Source organism: Podarcis filfolensis (genome assembly GCF_964270895.1).
Source record: "Podarcis filfolensis genome assembly, chromosome: 7".
NCBI lineage: Eukaryota > Metazoa > Chordata > Lepidosauria > Squamata > Lacertidae > Podarcis > Podarcis filfolensis.
Window position 1 is genome coordinate 81,152,712 of NC_139603.1, and position 26,595 is coordinate 81,179,306.

A 26,595-nucleotide genomic window follows, 5' to 3' on the forward strand; every position below is an offset into this window, starting at 1 on the left:
TATGGCATGGCTCACCCAATCCAGGTCATTTTAATAGTAAAAGTACTATCAAGCTCCAGTACAGAACTAATTTCTCCCCAATGTGAAAATGGTCCATTTATCCTCATCTTCTGCTTCCTGATGTTTAACCCATTGATGATCCATAAGAGAATGCACTCAAGGCAGTTTAAGTGATCCATACAAGTAGTGAGGTGCATTTTCAACAACCAAAGGTGGACTTTCTGTTGTGTAGGGTCAACTGAAATGCAGGGCCAACTGAAGTGGGAGAGTCAAACATATTGGTTTTTTTAATCCTTATCTCAAAGACCACCATCATTTTCAGCACATAAAATAGATGCAAAACCACTGCAAAGTTACAAATTTATTTTTGAAATAAATACAAATAATTCATTAATAAACTTTTCTGAAATAGACAAGTTTCACCTCTCAATTACCATCTGTTCCTCCTCTCCGTGAACCACCTAAGAAACTCTGCAGTTGTCATTTTAAAAATAGGTGATTTGCCTACACTAGAGCTTAGTTCTCTTTGAAATACCAAAGATATTCAGGTGTAGAGATGCTTGATGTTTTAAATGCTTGATACCCCAAAATCATGAGCCATATTACAAATTGTGAAGTAGCAAATAGAAAGCCAGTGAAAAATAATCTGTAAAAAACAATAACCATTCTATGCTGGAAATCTGTTGCGATGCCCACTGCTCCCCAAAATACAGCTCTGCAGACATCAGGACAGGCTGCAGAATCAATACACCTCTACATTCACAGTCATCAAAATCTCCATTGCAGTCATGCACTTCTCGCTCATGAATAGTGTGGAAGGTATTCATCCAGCACTAGGTCTTAATCCTGAAATGGTAAGGGGCTGACCAACCTGGCAGCTGACTATAGAGCACTTTATAATCATTACATAACTTTTCCACCTTCTAAGACAATTTACTGCTGGTCCCCCAACCACCACATACATTACCCTAAGTGGCCACAAGGCCAACTGATTTTGTCATCTCCAAACATCCATTTGAGGTCCAAAACATAAGACCAAGTGCTGCCATGCTTCTGACAATAATTTGAACCTTGGCCTTTACTCGCTCAAGCAGTTTTAGTTCTAAAAGGAGAAAGACTGCCACTAAATAGCATGAAGGCTTAAGATTTTGTTTGCCTGAAACTGCAATACATTCCCTATTTTAAATATATATATATATATATATATATATATATATATATATATATATATATATATATAATCATGTAGGAAAACAGGCCTTGAACACTACTCACAAGGCCAGACACAAAATCTCATTCGATTAATATGTACAGATTTGAGTAAATCCACCTTCAACATGACTTTCAGACTTTTTCTAAAAGTCTCCAGTCATGCATTGTTTTCCCCAAAGCAAATTATTTAAAATCACATTGGGAAAGGGCTTTTTTTTATAGTGTAAAAAAGGGAGGGGGGGCAAGAGATGGATCATCTTCAAAGGCTTTGTTTCTGAACAAGATCCTATGTAGCTTAGGTTTCAATCTTGGTGATCAAATGCTGTTAGCTTCACCACTGGACAAGTTTTAAAGCAATCTAGAATTAGTTGGAGAACAGAATAGCAGCAACCTCTGTTAAGGGAACAGAGAAACTTGAGATGCCTGCTTTATTGGTCCCTGCTGAACTCTAGGTGGGGGACAGAGTCATGTGTTACAGAAAACACTTTAGGTTAAGTATCAAGATACACAGTAGGTGGTGGTTAGGTCTCACTTCCAATTCAAGCCCCTTTCATTTAACAAGAAACTTCCATCGACTTGGGGCTGGGCTGCTCAGTGTTGTTTGCAGAGTTGGGAGTGAGCTCAATGTGAGTGTCAGTGTGAGCACGACTCCGGACATTATCGCCAGTGTGGGACCTGCTCCTGGCACCCTCGCCAGTGTGGGCTCTGCTGCGGTTTCCTTCGCCAGTGTGGGACCTGCTCCTGCCCCCTTCGAGGGAGGAGACACTGGAACCAGATGCTGTGCGGGATCTCATCAGTCTGGTCATGCTTGCAGAAGGCACTGCAAAGGAAATGCAAGTGACGGGTGAAGATTTTTTTTTTAAAGTCCTCCTGTATTGGTTAATGCAAATTATGAGGATCAGTGACCAGAATAGGCAACACACAAGACATAAAATTAGATATGGAAGTGCATGTAATCCAAGGGGTGGGAGAAAGATAAGGTAAAGGGACCCCTGACCATTATGTCCAGTCGTGACCGACTCTGGGGTTGCGGCACTCATCTTGCTTTATTGGCCGAGGGAGCTGGCGTACAGCTTCCAGGTCATGTGGCCAGCATGACTAAGCCGCTTCTGGCGAACCAGAGCAGCACATGGAAACGCTGTTTACCTTCCTGCCGGAGCGGTACCTATTTATCTACTTGCACTTTGACATGCTTTCGAACTGCTAGGTTGGCAGGAGCTGGGACCGAACAACGGGAGCCCACCCCGTTGCAGGGATTTGAACTGCTGACCTTCTGATCAGCAAGTCCTAGGCTCTGTGGTTTATCCCACAGTGCCACCAGTGTTCCATAAGGGAGAAAGATACAGAATATTTATAGACTATTAATAAGATACATCAGGGAAGGAAGATGTGCTTGCATGAAAGAGTTTAAGGAAAGCACACAGCCAAGTCAAGGAACAAGACCCTGAAGGAAGATTTGAGGGGAAATTGGCCCAAGTGCCTAGGAACAAAAATGGATTGCAGCAGGAAGTGGATTAAGAAGGGAGGTTTGAAAGCCTAAGGACAGTAAACCACAGTGCTGAGGTCAAAAGTGGCACTGGGATGTATTTGTGTGTGTGTGATGCATATGTGAGGCAGTGTGGTGTGGTAGTTAGGGTGCTGGACTACTGAGTACAACTCAGCCATGAAGCTTGCTGGGTGACCTGGAGCCAGTCACTGCCTCTCAGTCTCACCTAATTCACAAAGTAAATCAAAATCAAGAAGCAAGACTGGGAGTTCTGAATAGGACAATCATGAGGCGGATTCAAAGTGTGTTGACCACAACGTACTTAGAACTCCCCTTCAGACCTTTCCGCTTGATATCGGAAGGTCTAAGCCAAGCAGGCACTTGTAGGGATGTGAGTGGTGCAGCTTGTGTACATTCCATCTCCCCAAATGTATATAATAATAATAATAATAATAATAATAATAATAATAATAATAATTTATTATTTATACCCCGCCCATCTGGCTGGGCTTCCCCAACTCTGGGCGGCTTCCAACAAAATATTAAAATACAGTAATGTTCACCATAAACACCTGAACATGGCTAATGTGCTGCTCCAGTTTGGGACAAAGCTGATATCCCTTTAAGGGAGTCCAATACCGATGCACCCAAACTTGTACATTTTAAAACCCAACAATTCTAGAACATAACTCTCGCCAACAAGAGAGATCTGTTTAGTATGGCAGCTTAAAAGGACACTGCACATTTATTTCGAAACAAACGTGTACTTACTGTATCCCATGCCCTGTATGAAGTACTTGAAAGCTTCAGCGAGCTTTGCAGGCTGTTAAAAGAAAATACCACATTTTTTAAAAAGTTGCAAGTTACCAATGGCAAACTGTTTTCAGTTTTGGACTCCAATCTTCCAGTTACAGTAAGCCATGGAAATTTGAAAATGCTACTATGGCATGGTATCACTGCTAGGCCAGAAGCCAATTTTCTTTAAAAAGCGTGTGCTTGTCAAAACTCCTGCTAGTGGGTACACATAACTGAGCAAGAAGACTGGAGGTTTTTATGTGTGTAGAGAGAAGTGCAATGTATCTATGGTGATCTTTTATTGAGAGGGTGGGGACCACCATATGGAGGGCAGGGCTACCATGGAAGCATTTTAGAAAGGATGTATATTTTAGAAAGGGGTTGCAAACAGAGTTTGGCATTCTGTAACAGGGTCTCTAAGAAACCCATCACTGCAAAGCTATAGTACTCAAGGCCAAACCAGTAATACTAGGTTTTAATTCATAGCAGAGTGTGATTTCACTCTTGTCATTGTGTTCCCCAAACCTTCAAACATTCTGGACTTCCCCACCCCAGCATGCATTCTGTTCAGTAAAATCTTACCTGAGAAACCTGAGGAAGACCACCACAGTCAGCCATCTGCAAAAATTAATAAAAGTATCAATCAATCATTTATTTATTGTGTTTGACTAAAAGCCATTAGAAATTCAGTTACAGATCCAGCAAGTCAATTAAAACCTTTTAAAAGAAATCCAGAGATATACATCCATTTACAATAAGTCAAATTAATTTATCACTTTTAAAGTCTACAGCATTGTCTTTTATTTAGCTAGCACAAATACTTTTAGCAGCTTTAGCAAATAGGGCTGTTTTGTATGTGACAAGCAGATCACAGTCAGATAATAGCCAATGTATTTTCACTTCAGGGTTCTGTCCCAGTAGCGGTGCCAGCATCTGTTCCAAAAATCTCTTGGGGATTTTGATAGAGCTGACAATGGAGTATATAATGAGGGAGATCTTCCTACTTCACCAACCCCACAAATACAATGTCTTAAATGCCTTAGAACATTTATATATCTTTCACCTAAGAGTGAGATTAAAATATATGTCTAAATGCGGTTCTTTTTGTCTTGAGGAGTTACTTATTAAAGAATCCTATTTTGTTATGCCAGATCTACAATCTACTCACAAATTCCCTCCAACCCCCCAGTAGCACCTAAGACTAGGGTGGATAAAAATCAATGTGTTTTTTTTAAAAAAATGATTTTTAAAAATTTAAAGCGGATTTTTAAAATAAAATGCTTTAGGAGGCAAAATCTTTCTAAAGATAGTTTTCTATTTAAGTGACATTATAGTCCAAAGGCTATTCATCAGGAAATAACGATTTGTTTGAAGTTTTTCATGTGTGCTAACACTCAGTCTAAGTTTTTTTTGAATTGTTTAACCACATTGGTTAACAAACATGGATACATATGCTATAATGCTATTGTTTTAGTTAAATTGTTTATTATTAAGGAAATGATTATTTTTCTCCTTCCAATAAAGCACAGCAGAAAAGTTATCCAAATATAAACAATAATTTCATAATTATCTGTCTATGTATTTCTGATAGTATAACCAAATCAGTCATTTTTGATGTAACTGTAAAAACTACTCTGAAAATTTATTATTCCAAAAATGAAACCTTCCTCTAGTTGTAAATATTAAGATAATGCCAGCAAGGTTGAACCTTTCTGTAAAAAATGATTTAAATCAAGTCTTACTGACTAGTGATTTAAATCAATTTGATTTAAAACAAATGCACCCTGCCTAAGACTCATACTTTTGTATTGGCATGTGTGAAAAGGAGTTTCACATAAGAAAAGCACAACTTCCGATTTCATTTGGGGGCAACATGCTTCTGTTTTGAGGAGGATGCAATAGCCTTCTTGGGATAATGCTTGTGCAAGATGTCGATGGAAAGGGCAGGAGAAATGCAGATGCCAGAGCTTGCACACAGGAAGAGTTTAGGCTTTTTGCAAAGACATACCAAATTAGAATCGGGCAGACTTTTTTTAAAAAAGGCCTTTACAATTATAACAGTGTTTCACTGTGGTACAGATGTCACAGTGTCCTTTTGTAGATTAGTGACAAGCATGTTAAATCCCTTGGCTGTTCTGGGAGCATAACATTAATCTGTAACCTCAGGGAGGGGATCATCCCCTGAATGTTGTTGACCAATAAACTTGCTCTTCATCAAGAATGAGATGCTCAGCTTTTACTAACAAGGGCATTGCAACGCAGCTGTGCAATCCCACAGAAACCAAGAGGCCAGGGCTCATCATGCACAAGGCTACCTTGCTTCTGGTGAAGAAGTAATTCACCTTGTCCAGAAGCAGATTCTGCACATTACTGCTTAACAGACTGTTTTAGAGTGTACATGTTGTTTTTATTTATTTCTGGACTGGATGGGAACATGGGATGGGAGTGTGCTGAAAGTGAAGGATATGCACATTAAATGATAACAAATTCCTCAGTGAGTAGCTAGACACAAAATGACCTCATGCAACTAAACTACCTCACACAAGGCAGTGTCACGTGCTACTTTCCCTAATAGTAACCAGAATGCAGACATAAGCTGGAGACAGATTAAATTTACAATGTGTAACTGAAATTCAGCACACTTATCCATTCTCATAAAAAGAGGATGGAAGCATCTAGTGGAGACCACTATTTCTCAGTTCCTCACCAGAAGTCCAACAAGGAAATGCCAATGCAGGTAAAAGCTGGTTTGCTTGCAAATAAAAATCAGTAGCTTCGGGTAAACTAATGATCTTGCATATGATGAAAGAGGCAGCCAGGATTACCAATCTCTCAGTTCAGACTTTTTGATTTGACAATATTGATATAGACAGCTCTCACACTGGGCAGTCTTTAGATGCAGAAAGGCTTTAAAACAGGGTTCTCTAATATCTGATCTCTTAGATGTTCAGCTACAACTCCCATCACCTGACCCATTGGTCACGCGGGTTGCAACTGATGGGAGTTTCAAGTCCAACAACTTCTGGAGGGCCATAGGCTCCCCACCCCTGCTGTTGATTAAATGGTTTGAATTATACAACAGCATTACTATACGATACAGGACATTCAAATGACCAAACTGTCAAACACTGGAAAAACTCCATCAAAGGCCAAAGACTTAAGCTATTTTCACCATCTTTGGCATAGTATAGATATATCTTCTCACCAGCCAGGGGGCAACAATGGGAGGAGATGAACTGCTGGAGTTCGTTATGTGACCTTCTGAAACTAACTACTGGCAGGATTAAAATCCATTATGGAATGAGTTTCTGGATGTAGTACTGGTAGCATTATCATCTTTTGCTGTCTAACAATGCTTACAGTCCTAAGGCATGTACAAAAATATAGGCCAGCCATTCTGTCTATAGTAGAGCAAAGGAGTGGGGCCTTAATGCTGCTGCAACTTTCTCTCCTACAGTGATTTTTTTACAGCTGTTATCTACAACATTCCCTGTCTAAGCAAGACACTTGCCAACAAGCAGCAGTCACTGTGTTTAAATACTCTAGAAAACACGAACTCCTCTGATTCTGGAGAAAAGTGCTTATGTTTATTACCTTTAAGAGTGTGGTCTTTGTTGGGTCAAGTTTAGCATTGCAGTCAACCTGTTTGGAAAAGGGAGGGGAGAAGAGTGAGCTTTATTTTTACGCTTAACAGCAAAAACGTCTGCAACACAGCACTTATGGCTCTGACTTCAAAATGCCTCAGGAAGCAAAGACCCGCAAAGGCATCCCGCAACCTCCAATAGTGATACTGCAGATAGAAGGGAGCCTCCACAATGTGGTTAAGCCTGCAAGCCATAGAATTAAGGACCAAGCTACATGTGGTGCTTGTTGTATCACTGGTAGTTGTATTAAATCCAGAAACATTAGGAGCAGGGACACACCAACACCAATTGGGACTGCGGTGTTTGGGGTTTATCCCTTTCCGTGTGTGTGTGTGTGTGTGTGTGTGTGTTTAAAGGAACCCTGGATAAGCTGTCATTTTCCATACTTTATTTTCCCATCTGCAAATTGGAAGTATGGGCCACCTTATAGATTTGCTTAGAACAGCACTATGAATCACTTTGAACATTAGGAGAGATAAAAGATTCAATAATTCAAAAATTGATTGGTATTACAGTGCGATCAGTGTAATGGATTCCCAGCAATGGATTATTGTGACACACTTCTAAAGCTAATCTGTACGTACCACAGCATCAACTGCAGGAGAGCTGTCTCCAACCACCAACAGTGAAGGGCACCTGAAAGGAAATAACTGAAATTGCAGTCACTGCTATATAATTCACTCTCAATATAGAAGATTTCTAAAACAAAAGTTTTTGTAACAAATTACTGAAGAAACAGACAGCTTCTGTATAAACCACAGAATCTCAAGATATTTGTTGGTGAGTTAACTGTCACTAAGAGGAATGCACAGAACTATTTGAAGCTGGAGCCAGCATATAGCTCAAAGAAATAATCCCCAACACTCTGGACCCAATTTCTTGCAGTACCGAACTACTTTGCAATAGCAAAAATACATAATCCAAACAAACAAATGAACCTCAGCCCCAAAGTAACAACGAGCAGGAAGAGAGGACATGGAACTATGAGAAGGGTGAAAAATAACTAGAGAAACATCCCTTAGCAAGATGCATATCAAAGCAGAAAACAGTAAGGCAGCCATGATGAAACTGTCTACACCAGGCATTGTCAAACTCGGCCCTCCAGACGTTTTGGGACTACAACTCCCATCATCCCTGACCACTGGTCCCGTTAGCTAGGGATGATGGGAGTTGTAGTCCCAGAACATCTGGAGGGCCGAGTTTGCCTATGCCTGGTCTACATTCCAACAAGGTGGCTTGTGGGCATCTGATGTTACCCTTAATGGTAGCTGTCACTAAATCACAGTAGTTAAGATTCTATTTTGCTTCTCAAGCCTTAAGCAAATGTTTAGTTTCTTACCCATTTACAGCTAAGCTTTCATGATAATGTTTTGCACAATTTGCCATACCATGACACTTGTTTCTCGTGTCACAGCTCACTGCTGTGTACCTCAGTAATTGGGACAGCCCAGGAATAAACCACATACATCTCTAAGCGGTTAAGTCCTGTAAGCTTCGGTTTGTTGAGACATCAACAAGGTAAGAGATTAAGACATGCCCATGGCACGTTCTACATAAATGAGATTAAAGTGCAAAGTATTCCCTTCCTTATGTTTGTTCAAATTAATACTTGAAATGGTATAGAAGAAATAGCTGAGGAAGGAGGAGCTTGATTGGGTATGAAAAGGAGGACAAGACACAGTCATAAAGAGCCCTTTGAAGATGATACTACAATTATAGCTGGTATGTCTGGGGCATTGTGCCTCTTGATTCTGCCACTGAAATTCTTGCTATCAATTTAGTGGCAAAAAAATGGCAACCATGAGAATTACACAATCAGTTTGACATACCAGTTTTATCTATAGATTTGTTTCAGAAATTAGCCACAACCAGATGACTACAACAGAATTAAAATTGAATATGAAAAATCCTTACTGTAGAGTTACAACAGTTGTTCCAGGTATAGGCCGCTCAATGTCTAGATCTCTTCGGCTGAAAAAAAAAAATGAACAGGAGACAAGTAAGCAGAAGGCTTCCATTTAACTTCTAAGCACTGTTCCTATAAAAAGGCACGGAGAAGCCATAACTCAGAGTTGATAACATGCAATTTGAGGGCCACATGGAGTCCCTAAGGCATGAGGTCCATGGATGCTTGTCAGAGTTGGGCTCTATTTCAGCTTTCAGTTCTTCAAAAAGACCTAAATATGTCGGATACCACCATGGCAAGTCCATCTGACAAAGCTCATGTTTAGAACGAAGATTGTGCTAGCAGCGGTCTTCAAGAGAGATCTTTGGCCCTCCAGACATTGCTGACCCCGTTAGCATGCCACTGATCCAGGGACGTAGGAAGCTGCCTTATACACAATCAGACCATTGGTCCATTTAGCTCAGCATTGTCTACACTGACTGTCAGTGGCTCTCCAGAGTTTCAGAAAGGGGTCTCTCCCAGCCTAACCTGGAGATGGTGGGATTGAATCTGGAACCTTTTCCATGCAAAGCATATGCTCTACTACTGAGCTATGGCCCCTTTAACAAAATCTGGAGGGCCCAAGGTTCTTCATTGCGGATTCTGGAAGACTTCAAGGCATTCTGTGGCTGATTGGACTCAAATGGGTGCAGCTTGTTATCCCAAGTAATCCAGATGATCCCCAATAGCAGATTACCTGTTGTATGAGTTGACAAAGAGATGCAGATTGTTTTGATTCATATCATTGATGATGTGCTGGCGGTAAGTATGCATCAAATCCTGATGGTTGTGAATCTCTTCCTAAATTCAAAAAAAGCTCTCATTATATTTGGTAGATCAATACCAGCTTTTTATAACAGCTAAATGTTCTTTTCCAAGTGCTCCCTATACATCCGTAATCCCCATCCCCTCCAGACAGTAAAATACTTGACAGTAAAGTATGCAACATGGAGCCCTGTCTCCGAAAGATAAACAGCAACATGCTACAGTGGGCTATTTTTCAATAGACGTTTTAGAACAGTAACACTAAAATAGCAGTTGAACTCCTGCCAGTATTGCCACATTTCAGTTACACAAACTGCCTGGTGTCTAAATCTTCCAGGTTTAATGTAGCGCTCTTAAATTTCAACATCAGAACCCACAAGGAGCAAAGTGCACAAGCTAAAGCCTGTCACCATTTAAAAGCAGAAGTCTTCATGAAGTGAGGGGCGAAGAATTCTGTCCAAGGGATTAGCATAATAAAGCCTACTAAAATGTAAACAGATATACCTGCCCGTGTCCTTAAGTATCAGAATTCAAAACACTGCAAAGATACTGCTGCATGTCAGTTACTAGGCAACAGGAGGAGTCTTCAAAATCTGAATGTTATAATACACACTTACCTTGCTAAAAAGATGTGAGATGACCATATCTGGCAGTGCATGAGCCCATCCAGAAATCTACAGAATTCAGAAAAATACGCATTAGGACAGTTCACACTGTCTTGCACAGCGGTCTTTCATACTCCAGTGGTTGACAGTCAACCTCATCACACACAGAAACAAGTCATAGTCAAATTACATATCCAATTCATGCCATGCTAGAGAAATTACTTCGAGTACTGTGTTAACCATTCATTCATTAGACCTTTTAAGGGTATGTGTTTTGTGTGTCACTATGGCTCCCATATTGCCATGAGTTTGTAGGATCAATCAACTTTAAGAACATAATGATTTGCTCAGAATCTACCACAACAGAAATTGCACCAGTTTAACCATTTGCTGATGCAATTCAATGTATAAAAATCGTGGTGTTCAAAGTAAATTTAACTCCATCATGCAATGCACTTGTGTTTCAAAGCCAATCTGGAACTAATGTACAGTTGTATCAAAGCGACTTCAAAAAGGATGCCTATCAACATGGATTTTTCCAATCAGTCAATGAAGGGGAGATTACAAATTCGTATAGGTCTCAGGGGTATGCTTGAGTGCCGGTGCAAAATCTTTCCAATGACAAGCATTTGGTATTTTATGAAAAAGAATTAACATGTTTTAAAATTAAATTTAAAAGATGCAGTATCTTACCTTAGTTGCTGCCCAGTCCATCCATCCTTCAGCACATGGGTTGACATTAATAAGAACGAGTCCTTCCACCATATCAGGATGATTAAGCTGCAAAATGAAGAGTCATGTGAACAAACATGCAGATGCACTAAAGTAGAAGCAAACAGGGAAGATTTTGCTTTTAGGAAATCAATTTGGGGGAAAACACAGAGCCCTCTTCAATTTGAAGGCCTGTGAAAGGTGAAATTTCTCTTTGTAAAGGTACCTTAACCTATCTGTTTTCAGTCACTGTGTTCAAGTGGAGAGAACTAAATTTAATGTAAATATCTAGGACAAACTAAGGCAGATCATCTGCCAATTAATCCTGGACTAGCAGGAATCAGAGCAAAATTTTCAGTGGGGCCATGTGCAAAATTTGAACAGTAGTTTAGCTTGTGGTTTGGATAAATTTGTTCCCTGTGCTTTTGTTACCCAAATGTTAATATACCAGAAAATGCAAGGAAGTTATGGACTTTGATTTTTAAAACAAGCCATGGACTAGCCAGTTTTCATTCAGCATGACAGAAGCTGTAAAACCACTGAAAGTATAGACTCTGGTAATTGGCAGGCAATAGCATCGAGATTTTAAACCCCTACCCACCATAGAAACAAGCAAACAACTTACAGCAAATCTGGTTAAGATGTAGGCACCAGCTCCAGTTCCCATTCCAATCACACTTTTCAACCTACATAAAGAAATTATGAATGTTTTAAAGGGTGCTTTTTAAAAAAGGTCTGATTTCTAACAGCAACCCCCCCCCCCCAATTTCCAAACATACCTATTTTACATTAAGCTACACTGAATACCAGCTCCATGTCTGTTCAGACATGTTAAAACAAGGCAGCACTGGCCTGTCCTCATGCAGTGTATCAGCCACAGTATTACTGTTACTAATTACTATTCTTACTCAGAGTTTGCCATGAGGTCCCAGGTCGGGTTTCAACAACTGAATACACAATATTAAAACCAGATAAAACAGATTACAGTCAGGAAAATAAGGTGGCTCCTAATACATATTGTGTATCAACGGTCCCAAGAAGAGTTGCTTCTTCAGCATCCAACGTAAGCTACATAATGAAGGTGCCCAGATACATCCCTATGGGGAGGTAATTCCAGAGTTTAGGGGCTGCCAAACAATGTGCTCTCCTGGGCTGCCACCCCCTGAACTTCTAAGGTGACCCATAGGGAAGGAGGTGGGGCCTATGTGGGAACCTTGAACTGGCCCAGCAACCAGTGCAGCTGGGTTAAAACAGAGGTTGTGCACGTTCTAAATGGAACCCAGGTCAATGAATTGCTGCTGCACTTGACATTTCCAAGTAATAATCCAATGTGGAAGCTACCAGAGCACAAGAGTGCTGTGGCCAAGTCATCTCTGTGCAAAAGGGGCTGTAGCTGGCAAACCAGCCATAACTCAGAAAAGGCACTTCTAGCATACTGACCCTCCAGCAGCAAAGTTGGATCCAAGAGTATCCACCAAGCTACAGACAAGCTCATTCTGGGAGAGTTCAACCCTGCCCAGAACAGTCCATCTCTCCATCTCTGGGACTAAAGAACTTGTCTCTTATCAGGATACAAATTCAATACTGTATAACCCTTATGCCATGCACCCAAATAGGCATGGTGCACACCACTAAATATACACAGGGTTGGAAAGAAGTTGCCTACATGTGTTAGCATAAGTAATTCAGATTAGGTTAATCCATTGCCTGTGCTTCACAATTCTGCCCTACAGGGCATAGCAAGTTTCACATGAGGGCAATTAGCAGTATGGAAAGTTGTATTTGGTTTGCTTAGCATTCGTCTTGGTAACTAACCATAGAGACATGAGGCACTCAATGACCATTTGTTTTTCAATATTTAAGTGATAATAAGCTATGCCAAAACCAAGTACCAGTTTCCAGCAATGCATAATTCAATTTAACTACTAAATTACTAAAAATGTTCACAAGGCAATCTTCAGAATCTGTAGTGTCTCTTGACTAGACCAGATAGAATCCAAGAGTAAAGGAGAAGCAAAACATTTCACAATGGCAGTGTGCCAAACAATGTCAGTGGGGGAAAAAACAGTAGATAAGCAAAGTGAACTCTTATTTCCTACAAGCCGATCACCATCTTTATTTAGACAATCACATTTTCTCCATTGCCAGTAACTTCTGTAGCCCATAGGTGGGGCCATAGGTGCCCAAGCACCCACACAATTCCCCTTGAAGGGGCTGGGCACCCACAAATTTCAGTGCCAGGGCCTTGCACGTTGCATGGCACCCACAGACCCTGGCACCCACGGTCATGGGGCCAAGTTGGCGCTCCTGCTGTAGCCACAGTGATGTGGGTTCCCTGTACAGCCAGACTACAGAAAGATTCGACATACAATGGATTCCAGAGCCACTACACTTCAAATAAGCCCTACAGAACTCAGCAAGGTAGAAATAAGCATGACAGAGTCCACTAAGTGGTAAACTCAGGCAGCCATGGAATACTGTCATGCAATGGGAAAGTTACTTTTTTCAATCTGCACTGAAAACCCAGAGTGATGCTACTTACCCAAACTGTTTCAGAATTCCAGGAAGCATTTCAGCCAGTTGATCCATTGAAGGGTACATGTATCTGCAACAGTGATGATTGAAGACACAATTTAGTCAAGGTTCAGTTGCCTTCTAAAAAGGCAATGTACGAACAAAGCACCGGAACTCATTCAACAAAAGTTTGGTGCTAGAGAACAAACTATACCAGTTTACCTCCACTGGGGCTATAATCTGCAAGACAAATGCATAGCTGTCAAGTGTCCCTTATTTGAAGGGACAGTCCCTTATTCCAGCGCCATGTCCCGCTGCTGTCCCTTATTGATGGATGTCCCTTAAATTTCAAAGGAAGCAGCTCCTCTCCCTCCCTCCCTGCCGGCCAGGGAGGAGGGAGGCTCCAACTGTGTTGCTTGGCTGTGTTGCTCACCCAATAAGAAGTCTAAGAATGACTGGGGGGTGGAGTTTACATGCCTTGTGTGTGGCTAGTTAATGCAAGCTGAGGGGTTTTTGAATTCTGGATGCCATTTTGTTGCACGTGCTGCTGCAAACTTTGCAGTACAAAGCCAGGCCGGGGAGCCATCTTAAGTTGAGGCTGCATAGGCCTTGTGGTGCATGTGATTCAGATTCTATTCAGTTGAACCTCTGGTTACAAAGTTGGTTGGACAGTGTTTTCGAAGCTACCAGCATGAGTTTGACCAGACTGCAGGAGGACAGGAAGACTGGAGTGCCTGGGACAGGTGAGGCTGCAGGTCCCTTATTTTGGCTGCTGATCCCTTATTTTCAAGGCTGCTGGTCCCTTATTTTCAAATCTGTAAGTTGACAGCTATGCAAATGTTCTTCAGAAGCAAAATGTCAGGTTTAACTAGCTCAATTCATACATACTGTGTGCCAGGTCACTTCATTAATATTAGTATTATTTCCATGTTTTGGAACTGAGGTTGACTCTACAGCAATAGTTCCATTCCCTCATTCTAGAATAGCTAGGATTAACCTTGACAATAGATAATTGCCATTGTGACATTACATATATAGGCACGTGGCCAAGTACAGCAGATGGGACACACACATGCAAGAACTTTGTGGACAGAACATTATTCATTCATAAAACTGCAGCATGCACACAGCAAGTTATGTTTCTAGGCAGATACATTTCACTGGTGGCAGGGAGCTGGGATGGAATATGTTTGCTTGCTACCACTTAATATGTGAAGCAGCCCTGAAAAGCCTGTTATTCTGGACTGGTTCAAAACTCCCAAATTATTCATATGGCAACTCTCAGCATGAAGCATGTTACTCCAGGAAGAAAAGAAAGAAAAGGCTGGCATTTGCAACAAGAAGGGATGCAAGACCATATACTTTCGGCACCATAAGGAGCAATTTTGGACAAAGATGTATCTCTACTACCAACAGTTTTTAATTCCTCTGTGCCCTTCCCCCACTCACCCTCCAAACATACCTACAGTCTCATGTGTTCATGCTGTCAATATTCAATGAAGTATTCATGTCACCTAAAGTTTATCCCTAAGAATGATTTATGAAATCTGTCTGCTCTTTAAAATCATCCTCCAAGGGTCTGCTCAGGGTACCTCCCATATTCAGAGTTTAGGCATGTGGCTACTGGAGACAAAGCCATCTCTGTAGTGAAGCCCCAGTGATGAAATTCCCTTCTCTGGAAATGTCCAGCTGGGGCCAACCCCATTATTATTATTTTCTACTGTGTTAAAGAGGGTTTCATTTAGTGGGCTTTTAATGGAAGATTGAATTTTGTTTCCTTTTCTCTTTTAAACTGGATTTCATATTACTGTGCAGTAAGTTTGCAGAACTTACCCAGGTGGAAAAGAGGCTGCCCCATCTTGCTGTCCAGGTGCATCCACGTGGCAGACTGCAAAATGTTGTGTGATTTCTTGCATGTCTTCAAAATTGAAGAGGGGGTTGAAGCAAGTTTTGTCTTTAAGGAAGAAGGGCAGAGAGCAAGAAGAGAAGGTAGAAACATCAATGAGAGAACAGCAGTTGACAGTCCTTGGCACCTTGCAAATTGAGACCTCCATCCCCCAAATCTCGAAACAAGGAGTTCACTTAGACAAGTTATTCTTTTTTTTAAAAAAGAGAGGAAAAAGTAAGTTTGCTTGATAGGTACCAAGTAAAAAGAGGCCTTTCAAATCAATGCCACTGCTCTAGTTCTATGTGTTTTTGTAGCACAAGTTCTAAGAGCAGGTTTTCATAAAGGTTTTACCACTGTCTATTTCAGTTCATGCCTCATTTATATTTGTTTTATATGGTCCTAAGCAAAGTGCTAAGGACCAGATTACACAAATATACAGTAGGAAACACAGCACTGCTGCCATGAGCTGCCATACGTCTGGATTTTCCTGGACGTGTCGCCAAGACACTGCTGCCTACTGTAGTCTGGAAAATGTCTGGAAAATGCTTTGGTGCATGTAGGAGTTGGACCTGCTTAAAAGAGTGCTTAATTACTGTGCAGGCAATGTACATAAATCAGCAAATGCAGTCCCATGGATCAGTATGGATAAGAAGAACTAAGCTAGAATTAATGCACTTTGTCACAAGAGAAGCAGCTGTTTGTGCACACTTGTTATGAGAGCAGCAAAGGCGTGCTCCACCTTGCTGATACATTATCACACTTACGATTGAGTCCAATATCATGGTATGTTAGAATGGCAGGCCTATTTCCTCGGGGAGTCCCACACATGGTAACATGGACAGAGCCATGTACTGTCTCAATATCTTGTTCCTGTAGGGGAGAGGGGGACCATTAGTAGGCAGCAAAAATAAGGATTTTACATTCAACAAAATGGTACCTTAATTAACCATCAGATAGTTACCTAGCACCACTTTTGACTGGTGTTGAATGGATCTATTTACTACTACCAGAATTTCCAGTAGTAAATCCTTCACTTTTCACTGATTGGCTACCAACTTGCACTTTCAAATGGTGCAGAATTCCTTCACAGGACTACAATAATTTTGTTTAGACATCAATTGCCCGCAGTTCGCTACATACATATGCTAAAAAGACTACTGTGTGCTAGCAACTCAAAACTGATACCGTGATTTGAGTACTTAATTCTGCAATCTAAACTAGGAAAATGAAGCCTGTGAACACAATCACAGTGGAACACTATCAGGACCTTGTTATGCTGAAAATATTCAGCAATTACATTGCTTATTCTAGCAAGGGAATGGGTCTAAAGGCATATGACATAGCAATCCTGCTGAAGCAAAGTGGACCTGGTAGAAAGGTTGAAAATAAAAATATTTGTCCATTAGAAGTATTGGCTTTAGGATACATAGGACTTCTTGTAGGATCTACAAAAAAATAAACAAGTATTCTTGTCCACTGCCAGTCCTGCAACCAATAATAGTTTTTCAAACGGTTGTCTGAAATTATTATGTACACATTTAGAAAGCTGCTACCTACACTGTTGACTGCTACCCTCCTGTGGTAAAACTGTATATGTATATATGACAGATTTCTTCATGCAAGAATAATCACCCCTGACAAATCTACTGCTACTCTCTAGTAATTTATTTGCTACCATTACTGTGTGGTATTAGTATAAGAACTGCTTAGAAGTAGGTCTGACCTCACCCTACAAATTACAGCAATTTAGTAATTTTACTTGCTATGAAAATTTAAAACAGACATCTACAAATACCTTCCACTCCACAACATGCTCTTATATGTAGACAGAAAAGTGCCCATTATGCAATTGTTTGACAATCAAAACCTCTCACAATTTAGAATTCTGAAAGGCTGACATTACAAACTGTAGGATACAATTTGTTTACCAAGCATCTTTTCCTTGCTGCACATAAACCTTAGAAACAGAAAGCTCACTCAAGGTCACATAACTCAAGAGTGTACCTCTCTGCATCTAGGATTCCATAACCTTAAGAAACTGACAGACCATAAAAGGATGGTTCATCTTACTCCAAAGTTTTATCACATATAAAGCACTACAGTATACAAATACTGAACACCCATATCAGTCTTTAAAGAAGAACTATACATTTTAGTTTTTACTTTACTTTTTCCCACTAGAAGTACTTACAGCATTATGTAATAAATAGGCAGTATCTTCCACATCCAGCACCATTTTTAGACAGTGCAGTTTGATATTAATCTCAAGGAGTCCAGAGAGAAATAAGGATCAGATTTTACTTGGACCCTATGGTAAGCTGGGTTATATAGCCAAGCTGTTGCTCTGCCTAAGCCCACAACTCCCATAATGCCCCATCAGAAAAACTAACACAAACTAGTTCAGAAGGACGTCATTCTTAAGTAGGATTTAAGACCGGTTTAACCGCAAGTGCCCATACCATACAGGTCAGAAATCCACAGTGGGGGCAGGGAAGGGGCAAGGCAATACTGGGTTTTACTGTCTGGAATAGCCCTTGGTTTATGTGTAGCAGTAGAGTCGTGCTAATGCCATACAGTATCTCGAGGAGGAAATCCATCTGCATGGAGAGCCTTGCCACTGGGCGAGCACAATGTGCCAGATTATTTTTGACCCAGTTGAAAGAGCCTACTTATGAAAGCCTTCTGTTCTGTCAATGTCACCCAGTTTCATGAAAGGCCTAGGTGGGGAATGGGGGAAGATTAAGGTCTTAAAACTAACACTGGTTTAATGCTCCGAGGGTACAGGGAAGAGCACACAGTCAAGAGTGTAAATGAATAAGTGTTTAGAAGTGTCAAAAAGTAAGCTGAAAATCACTTAGGTCATATGGGAGGAGGGTGCAGTATAGAACACTATCTGACCCTTGTGGTGAAATCAGTGTGTAGGACCTGCTTCTCATAAATACAGTTCTTATGTTAGACTGATCGGATGCAAATTCCACTTGGAAGTTGCTTTTTAAAAATTAATCTCTGGAATTACTGAAGATCACAAACTGCGGCAACACTCTCTTAAACCCCAGGTGCAAACTGGATTGTTCGGGGAAAATGTACCACTACTGTTACCACTTTGAAATATTTTATATACCTGTGACTCTCTATATACACAGGGGTTCCGATCCAGGTCCCCCACGTGCATATGTGAAATCGCATAAAATGGGGAGCACTCTGGAGTCTCCTAGTGGCTCATGAGGAGACTCATCCCACAGCCTGGAGAGGACCTGTTCGGTCTCCACGGAGGATCTCTTCGTGAACCGAAGGGGCAGCGGGGCTTTGTTGAGCTACTCAGCCTCACTGCCTAATAGCTGATTTGTGAGGTAGCGCAGCAGCAGTCACTGCTTTCCAGCGCATCAGCAAGCCTTGCTGCTTAACAAAGTCCCCCCCCCCCCAGCTCACAGGAGCCTGCGCAGCATGGGGGCTTGCTCAGCTGAGGCACAGGGAAGCAGTGACTGCTACCCTACTCCACTGAGACATATACAAATACTACAACTATTAGGCAGGAAAGATGCATGCAATTGGCGCTTTAGGTGCATGTCGGAGCCTTTTAATGAAGGTCCAAAGTTAAGAACAACTTTCAAAGAGCTGCATCATTCACAATCTCATTTTTACAACACCATCAAGTAATGCAGTGGTGTGCAGAGAATCACACAAAGCTACTACACAAGAGCAACATGGAAGAGCAGCCCTGAAGAAATGTTCAAGTGTCCTCTGCAGGAGAGCCTTATCATGTAATGCAATCCATAGTAATTAGCAGTATATGCTACAATGTCTGCTGTGATGCAAAAGTAAAAAAAGGAAGCTATACATCTTTTAAAAAACACATAACAGACATGTGTCATAGAGCCAAAACCAATTTGTGCTCCAGTGAATTTCTCAAAGGATGTGAATGTATACACCTCCCTTTCATACAGGGTAGGGGCTTTCTCCTTCAGGGCCACCATGCAGGCACATCCACCCATTTTGACTTGTTTGATCTTGGGCATTGTTCTTTAACGTAGACTGATTATTCTTCTGAGACTCAACTGCTCCTATGAGGTGATGAGCATCAGGTGCACTGCTGCTTTAACCCGACTCCCCACAAGGTGAGTTGCCTGCTGGTTGGAAAGGACTCAATATCCCTCGGTGTGAGGATGTCTCTATTATAGTTCCAGGTGAGAGATGGTAAAATGTTTGCTTTTTTCTGCTGCTATTGGATTGTTTTTATTTAGCGGATCTGTTTTTCTGTATGTGGTTAATGGTCAGTTGACTGTTTTGAGTGTTTTATTGACATGAATAGATGGGGGCTGTGTGCTTTGGTTTTGTGCAAGTGGAATGAGCTAAGTGACTATGGATTTCTTGAACTATTTATGAGATCTTTATATTGGAACTGTAATTATGTTGCATTTTATGTTTCTTGAGGTCTGTATACAATTTGTTTTATGGTACTTAGTTTAAAGTATGTAAAATAATGTTACAAACATTGGTTTTGAATATGGAATTTGTACTGTGCTTCTTATACAGAATTCTTGTTGGGATTTGCTAAAAAGAAAGAAAAATGAAGTCATCTATAAACAAACTAAATCAATGCATAAAAAATAGTACAACAAACATGGTTGTGTAAAGCGGTTTTTTGTTTGTTTTAGGTGCAGTCACAGACACTTTATTTTATTTATTTCTGTTGTAGAACATGTGGCTCCCATAGCTATAGATTGTAACTCCTTCCTCCTCACAAATACCATAATTCCAGCTTATTTTAAGACCATGTCCCCAGATTGTTAATTGGATTGAAAACTTTCCCATGCAGGAGCACATTTGCAAAAAGAATTCATGACAAGCACAAAGTACAGCCAAATCAAAGCCTTCTTCCCAACAACAAAGCTCCAAGCTTCATATCACAACTGACCTGTTTGTCTGATTTCAGGGAAGATTTTTTTCAATAAAGATGTAGCATACTGAAAACAGATGGCATCATCCCCTAATCAACGTCAGTGTTGGAGTAAGAGGCTCTTTACTGACCGATCTGTATTAAAACACTATCTTGGGGGCGGATGGGGGGGGGGGAAACCAAGGTACACTAATCCGATAGAAGGATAAAAACAAATGTGCCATCTGGTCACGTTATCTCTTGCTTTTAAAGAGGCAGTTTCCTGCTCACTAGACTAAACAATTGCACGTGAGCATTAGTCAAACACATCCAAGAGGTGCCATCACAGCTTGAACCGGACTGGAGCAGTTACACTTTGGCAACTGCCTTCATTACAGGAAACATTTGCATGTCAATTCCAAATGAACAACCACACTAACGGCACCAATACACAAAGAGCTGTGGCACTTGTGGAGGGTAAATACTTTTATTTGGCAAGAAATCAGATAGCCACTAAGCTACTAGATACCAAACCAAGAAACACCAGGACTGGTTTGATGAGGATGACAGTGAAATTGAACACATGATTGACAAGAAAAGGAAGGCCTTTCAGATCTGGCAAAGAGATAGAAACTGTGCCACTAAGGGGGCGGCGGGGGGGGGGGGGACCTACCTTGTAGGTAGCATGCTGTACTTGCATACTTCATGTCTGAGGAAGCTTTAAGGAAGCATCAAGCATTTAAGACTAGCCATGTTTCTCAAGGGGGCTCTGCACATTCCTCATTTTGTTTTAAACAAAGTATTGTAACAGTCAACCTTTTGAGCCAAAACTGGCTCAACAAAGTAGGCAGCTGTCAATTTAGGCATGCAACACTTACAACAATGAACCAATTAAACTCAGCAGAAGAAAGAACCAACAATAGCAAGAGACTCAAAGAAGATGCCTAAGCTAGCCTGCAAACAGTTATTACCTATATTTGTTTGAAATGTGATGCCACATACCCACTCTGTTTGTAGCACGCTCCTTAAAGATTTGTCAGTGTTGTGCATGTGTGGCACAAAGCCAAGAATCAAACAACACACCATGCTACAACCAGGGAGTTTCAGATATAATCCTATAATCAAAACAGCCAGGTCTGTCTCATAAAGCACACAGCCTTGGTGTGGCTAGGGCTACAGAAGGATCTATTTTTAATTTAGTAGCCATGTATGTTTTAACAGAAGCACCCACATATTCTGTGGAACAAATACTGTTCTAACAAGGTACAGGAAATTTCTCACCTATTTACTGTTATGTTAACTGGACTTTTTGCATCATGGGTACAAAAAAAGTGTAGATTTGCCGTTTCAAAAGTTACAGCCACTCCTCCTCCTGCAACCAAGCAGCAACTCCAGCCCATTCCAACCAAAGTAGATCTTAACACTTCAAAGACATCCCATTTATAATAACCACTTTCTATAGTTACGCATCTGATACAAATTTACCACAACTCAAGTCTACTTGTCAATGAACGTAGTCTACCTCTAGGCTGTACTGAATAATTGAATGCTCCCTACAGGGGAAAAAATGGTATTTCCTTCAAAAAAAGATGGAAGAGAATCCTTACAGGAAGACACTAGGTGTTAGTGAGAAGGCTAGCCTAGAATCCTTTCCCTCCAAATATGCTTCTTTTTTCTGTTTTAAAGATGGAGGAAATGACCGCTCCCCGCATAAAACGGGGGGCGCCCTTTGTGTGGACGCGCGCAGCCCCTGGAAATGGAGCAGCTCCATCAGCATAGGCTTGGCTTCGCCTTCCCTCAGGTGGGATACCTGGGGGTCTCCACCTACCTCAGTCAGTTGTCCAATCCCACCTGGAGGAAGCGTTGCCAAGGAGACCAGGCCAGGTAGGGGAGGGATTACCTGCCCACACAATAGAGGGAGGATCTTACCTGGGAATCCTCACTTGGCTCCAGAGATTCTCCCACCCTACCCACCCTCAGTTAATGTCTTATTTTGCAGGTTAACTTTTCTTCACAGGTATGCAGGCGCTGCTACGTCAAGGTCGCTGTTAAAGGGCCGGAAAGGAATTCCCCTGCATTGGCAGGTTTTGCCTTTCCCGTAGCAAAATGTCACAACTTTGGCGGTATCAGGCCTTGGGTGGAATCCTTTAGTCTATCTTCCTCTTTGCAGCGGCGATACCAGGGTTCCCCATTAAAGGGGTTTCTGAAGGGAGGCTTTGACTGTACTCCGAGAGGTCGTCATTGCTCTCCCCTGTGGCGGCGGCATAACGGGGGCGGCTATCTCTGCTTGAACATATGTTCTCCAGAGCCGGCCCATCCCCCCCCACACACACTGGATAACTCTGATGCTCCCTAGGTCCCCGGCTGGGGACTGGGGAGAGATAACGCCCAATACCTGAGCCAAGGTCTACCCACATTTGAAATGTAATAAAGTTGTGGCCAATTTAATCCCATAGCACGTTGTCTTGAGTCGTTATTCCACATGACGGGGGGGGCACCCGGGATCTGGGGACTCCACCTGTCCACGCAATGCTTTCATACAGATAGAAATCAGTCCTGCAAGCCTTTTACTGTCTAGACGCAGATAGGCCTTGTTATGGAAATGGTCAAACAAGCCTAGTTTAGGCAGGAAAAAAAGCACATCACAAGCTTGATTAGCATGTAATGAGCACACAGTTCTCCAAGTTCCTTTATCTAACAATTTTAATATTTTTCTATGCTTAGGGCATAACACAGGGTAGACATTAGATGCCCATTTATGTGCCCTGCTTGCTTGCTGATTTGAAACTTCGGGGATGTTGTGTAAATTTTTTCTGGGTATTTAACTACAGGAATTTCTCTTCCTCCCACCCCATGTCGCCATGTGGATAGATCAATACAGCTATTTCAATAGAACAGAACACACTCATCTTGTTACAGTACAAGAAAGGTTTGGTTCACTAAACACACAACACGATGAAGAGTTCAACTGCTGGTCATTAAAGAATGGCCAAGAGCTATGCTACTTTAACTGACTGCTTGACTCCTCTTCACCACTTGTAGTTGTGTGGTAGCGGAGGCACAAGTCTCAGATTGCCGGATGGACTACACTCCTACAGTGCAAGAAATAACTTCTGTATAGGCTCCTATAACCTTCATGCAAGCATTCAGAGGCTCCTGAATCTATGGATGATTCCCTGCTCTGGGCTTGTCTCATATCATAGATATATATCATATCTAGCGGTGCTCCCAGATCAGTAATGTACAAATATACATGACTGCTCTGAGGCTTTGACAACATGTATAACCATGTATTATTTGCTTCTACTTGGAATCGGTAGTTTACCTAACTCTAGGGTAATTTGAAGCCTAGCAAATCTTTAACCTAAAGCTGACCCAGTAAAGATCTGGCAAACATTTATTTTCTTCAGTACAAACATTGACACATTTAATACAAATCAATCAACAATTCAGCCAACTGGTTCTCAAGCCACCACCCTTTGCTGTTTCTATTTGTAAGTTTTTAGAAACCAGTATGAGAAATGTGTGTGGCAGAAAAAACATAAGATGGAACAGAGACAGCATGCTAGAAAAGTAACTACTAGGGTACCTGAAGCAATTTATTTACTCATGCTGCTGCAACAGCATTTTTCCATAAATTGATATTTTCATTTGATTTTCTGTCTGGCCTTCACCATAAGAACCCAGAGCAGGTTACAACAATAAAATATACAATTATGAAAACAAACAAAACCATTACAATTATAAAACATAAAACTGTTCCGAAAGCAGCAGAACAGTGTAACATGGTTTTGAAAAGATTTACGAAGGTTTATTAAAATAATCATGGAGTAGTTTTAGTTTTGCTAAGCAAGGCATAAATAAAAAGTATAGTTAAGAATCTACAAGTTGATTATATGTATGTCCGTAATTTAAGAGTTCTGAAATAAGTTTTTACTAATTTGGAAGCTTCACTTACCTGAACATCAAAGTCAGGTAGGAGATGTGTGATTGCCTAGAAAAGATTCATACAGAAGGAGGTCAGGGGAAAAGAACCCAGGTGGTTTGATTTCAATTTCAAAATGCAAACAAACAGCAGCAGCAACACAATATTTCATTGTGGAATTCTCCTGCTCATGGCTGGCTGGCTCTCTCCACTCCCCTTTTCAGGACACTCCATTCCATTCACCCCCTCTTTGGTATTCCACCCCCTCCCCTCCATCAGTCATCCAGCATTCCATTACCACTGGGCATGCTCAGTCCTCATAGGGCTGCTTTCTGTTTGAATCCCCATGCAGCAAATGTTGTTACTCTCTCTCTCTCTCTCCATACATATTGCAAACCTTGAGGCTTCCCCAGCCCCCACAATCCTGCTGATAACATTTCTATTCTGTGTTGATGATGCATAAGGACCAGCACTCAAGAGAACAGAGATCATTATTAGTATATGATGGTGCTAGAAGATCAGGGATGGGGAACTGTATCTGGCTGGTGGGATGGATCCCTAATTCCCCCCTCTTCCTGTGTCAACTTTAACAGGTGGGTGTACAACCCACATGTCAGTCATTGGAAATGAGATTAAGATGTCGGGCAAATGGCACCTGCCAAAATTCAAAAGGGCTCACTGTGACTGCTGATCAACTGATCAACAGTTACAGTGACCTCCTTTGAAGGTGCACTTCAAAGCGTGCCTTTTTCAAAGGGTTTTTTTCCTATTTCAATCTGCTTCTCAAAATGGAGCTTTGATTTGGGAAGTGGCTTGAAAGCGGACAAGCTACTTTGAAGGCACACTCTTCTGCCAACTGGCGCTTGGAACATACCTTCTGAGAAGCTTGCTCCATTTGCTTTGCGGGGGGGGGGGGGCGGGGCTCCATTTTAGGAAGCAGTTTGAATGCAAACTGTTTCAACATGGAGCAAACAAGCCCTACTGGGGAACTCCCTGTGTACAGCTGATCCCAGGGAGGCTTCCTCTCAGCACTGATCAGCGATGACAGAAAGCTCAACTTGCAAAGGAGTAACTGGAAGTTCACATTAAGTTTCTAATCATTCATTTGCATCCATGTCCGTACAGGCCCCACACCTGAAGTCATATAGAACGTCAGCTGAAGGGCAGGTGGCTGTGGTTTGTGCAAAACATCCATTTGGGCCAAACTGGAACCAGTGCCAGGACTAATCAAACCCACAGGCTGCATGTTCCCTACTGCTGTTTAATTTTGTCTTAACAGAATTTCTACTTTTTGGAACTAGGGTTTGTGAAACTCGGAACTCCAAGAGAATAGTAGTATTCAGTGTAACATTAGTTATGAGCCATGGTTAGTGCACACAGTCGGAGGATTTCTGCTTTGCTCCTCCCTTGCTCCCAATGGGGAAACAAATCACAAAGGTCATATTAGCATTAAATTCGAAATGGAGTGTGTGGTCTCCTTTGTCCAAAATCTAGGGGCAACAAGTTGGGAAAGGCTGCTTTAGAGCATTATGCTTTACAGGAGGACAACTGGATGATCCAGTGTGATCTTGTGCTCTCCCAACACCAACGCTACTATCACCAGTAGGGTACCTACGCTCCCTTGCACCCTTGGTAAGAAGTTGTACTGGTGAACCCCTGTCCCTTGTGTCATTGGCAAGGAGATGTTGGCAGTCCAGAGCAGTGGAGAAGTGGCCTGGGGAGCACATGGACTGACACATGAGCTCCTAGTCACTCCCAGTCAACACTCCTGGCAAGCGTGCCAACATGAAAATTCAGCTGCTAGCATTTCCAAAGCAAAGGTTAAGTCATTTGAAGTGATGCTTTATGAAATATACTGAGAGTCGCAAAGTGATTTCATGCTCTTTATTCAGCTCATAGTGGTGAGGAGGAATGAATGAAAGTCCCCTCAAAGTATCTGCTTTATATACATTATTTACACAATGGGCTGCACATGATTGGCTAATTCCGGAATTCTACTGTAAGCCAATCAGGTTGTGGATTCACTTCTATCTGGAGCATGATTGGGTGGTTCCTGCCAACCAATCATACTGCTGCATTGTTCTAGGACCAATCAGACTGCTGCATTCTGAATCCTATTGTTCTAGGACCAATCAGACTGCTGCCTTTTGGATCCTATTGTTCTAGGACCAATCAGACTGCTGCAGTTTGGATCCTATTCAACTCAGTACATAACACTTTATTATTCTG

At 41.5% G+C, this 26,595-nt stretch overlaps 1 protein-coding gene across 7 annotated transcripts in view; it reads right to left on the reverse strand.

Annotated features, from left to right (window-relative positions):
• Window positions 1-346: 346 nt before the first annotated feature.
• The window catches only part of NDRG1 (N-myc downstream regulated 1), a 78,851-nt gene continuing 52,602 nt past the window's right edge, over window positions 347-26,595 (reverse strand). For all 7 annotated transcript variants that reach the window (XM_083622169.1, XM_083622170.1, XM_083622168.1 and 4 more), the window contains exons 3-16: window positions 24,400-24,435; window positions 16,330-16,435; window positions 15,511-15,631; window positions 13,706-13,768; window positions 11,789-11,849; window positions 11,146-11,232; window positions 10,465-10,521; window positions 9,780-9,883; window positions 9,052-9,108; window positions 7,722-7,773; window positions 7,088-7,135; window positions 4,076-4,111; window positions 3,470-3,521; window positions 347-2,032 (exon numbers count right to left, since the gene is read on the reverse strand). In XM_083622169.1, coding sequence (XP_083478295.1) covers window positions 1,767-2,032; window positions 3,470-3,521; window positions 4,076-4,111; window positions 7,088-7,135; window positions 7,722-7,773; window positions 9,052-9,108; window positions 9,780-9,883; window positions 10,465-10,521; window positions 11,146-11,232; window positions 11,789-11,849; window positions 13,706-13,768; window positions 15,511-15,631; window positions 16,330-16,435; window positions 24,400-24,435 — 1,146 coding nt within the window. In that variant the 3' untranslated portion in view covers window positions 347-1,766. The remainder of the gene's footprint in view (window positions 2,033-3,469; window positions 3,522-4,075; window positions 4,112-7,087; window positions 7,136-7,721; window positions 7,774-9,051; window positions 9,109-9,779; window positions 9,884-10,464; window positions 10,522-11,145; window positions 11,233-11,788; window positions 11,850-13,705; window positions 13,769-15,510; window positions 15,632-16,329; window positions 16,436-24,399; window positions 24,436-26,595) is intronic.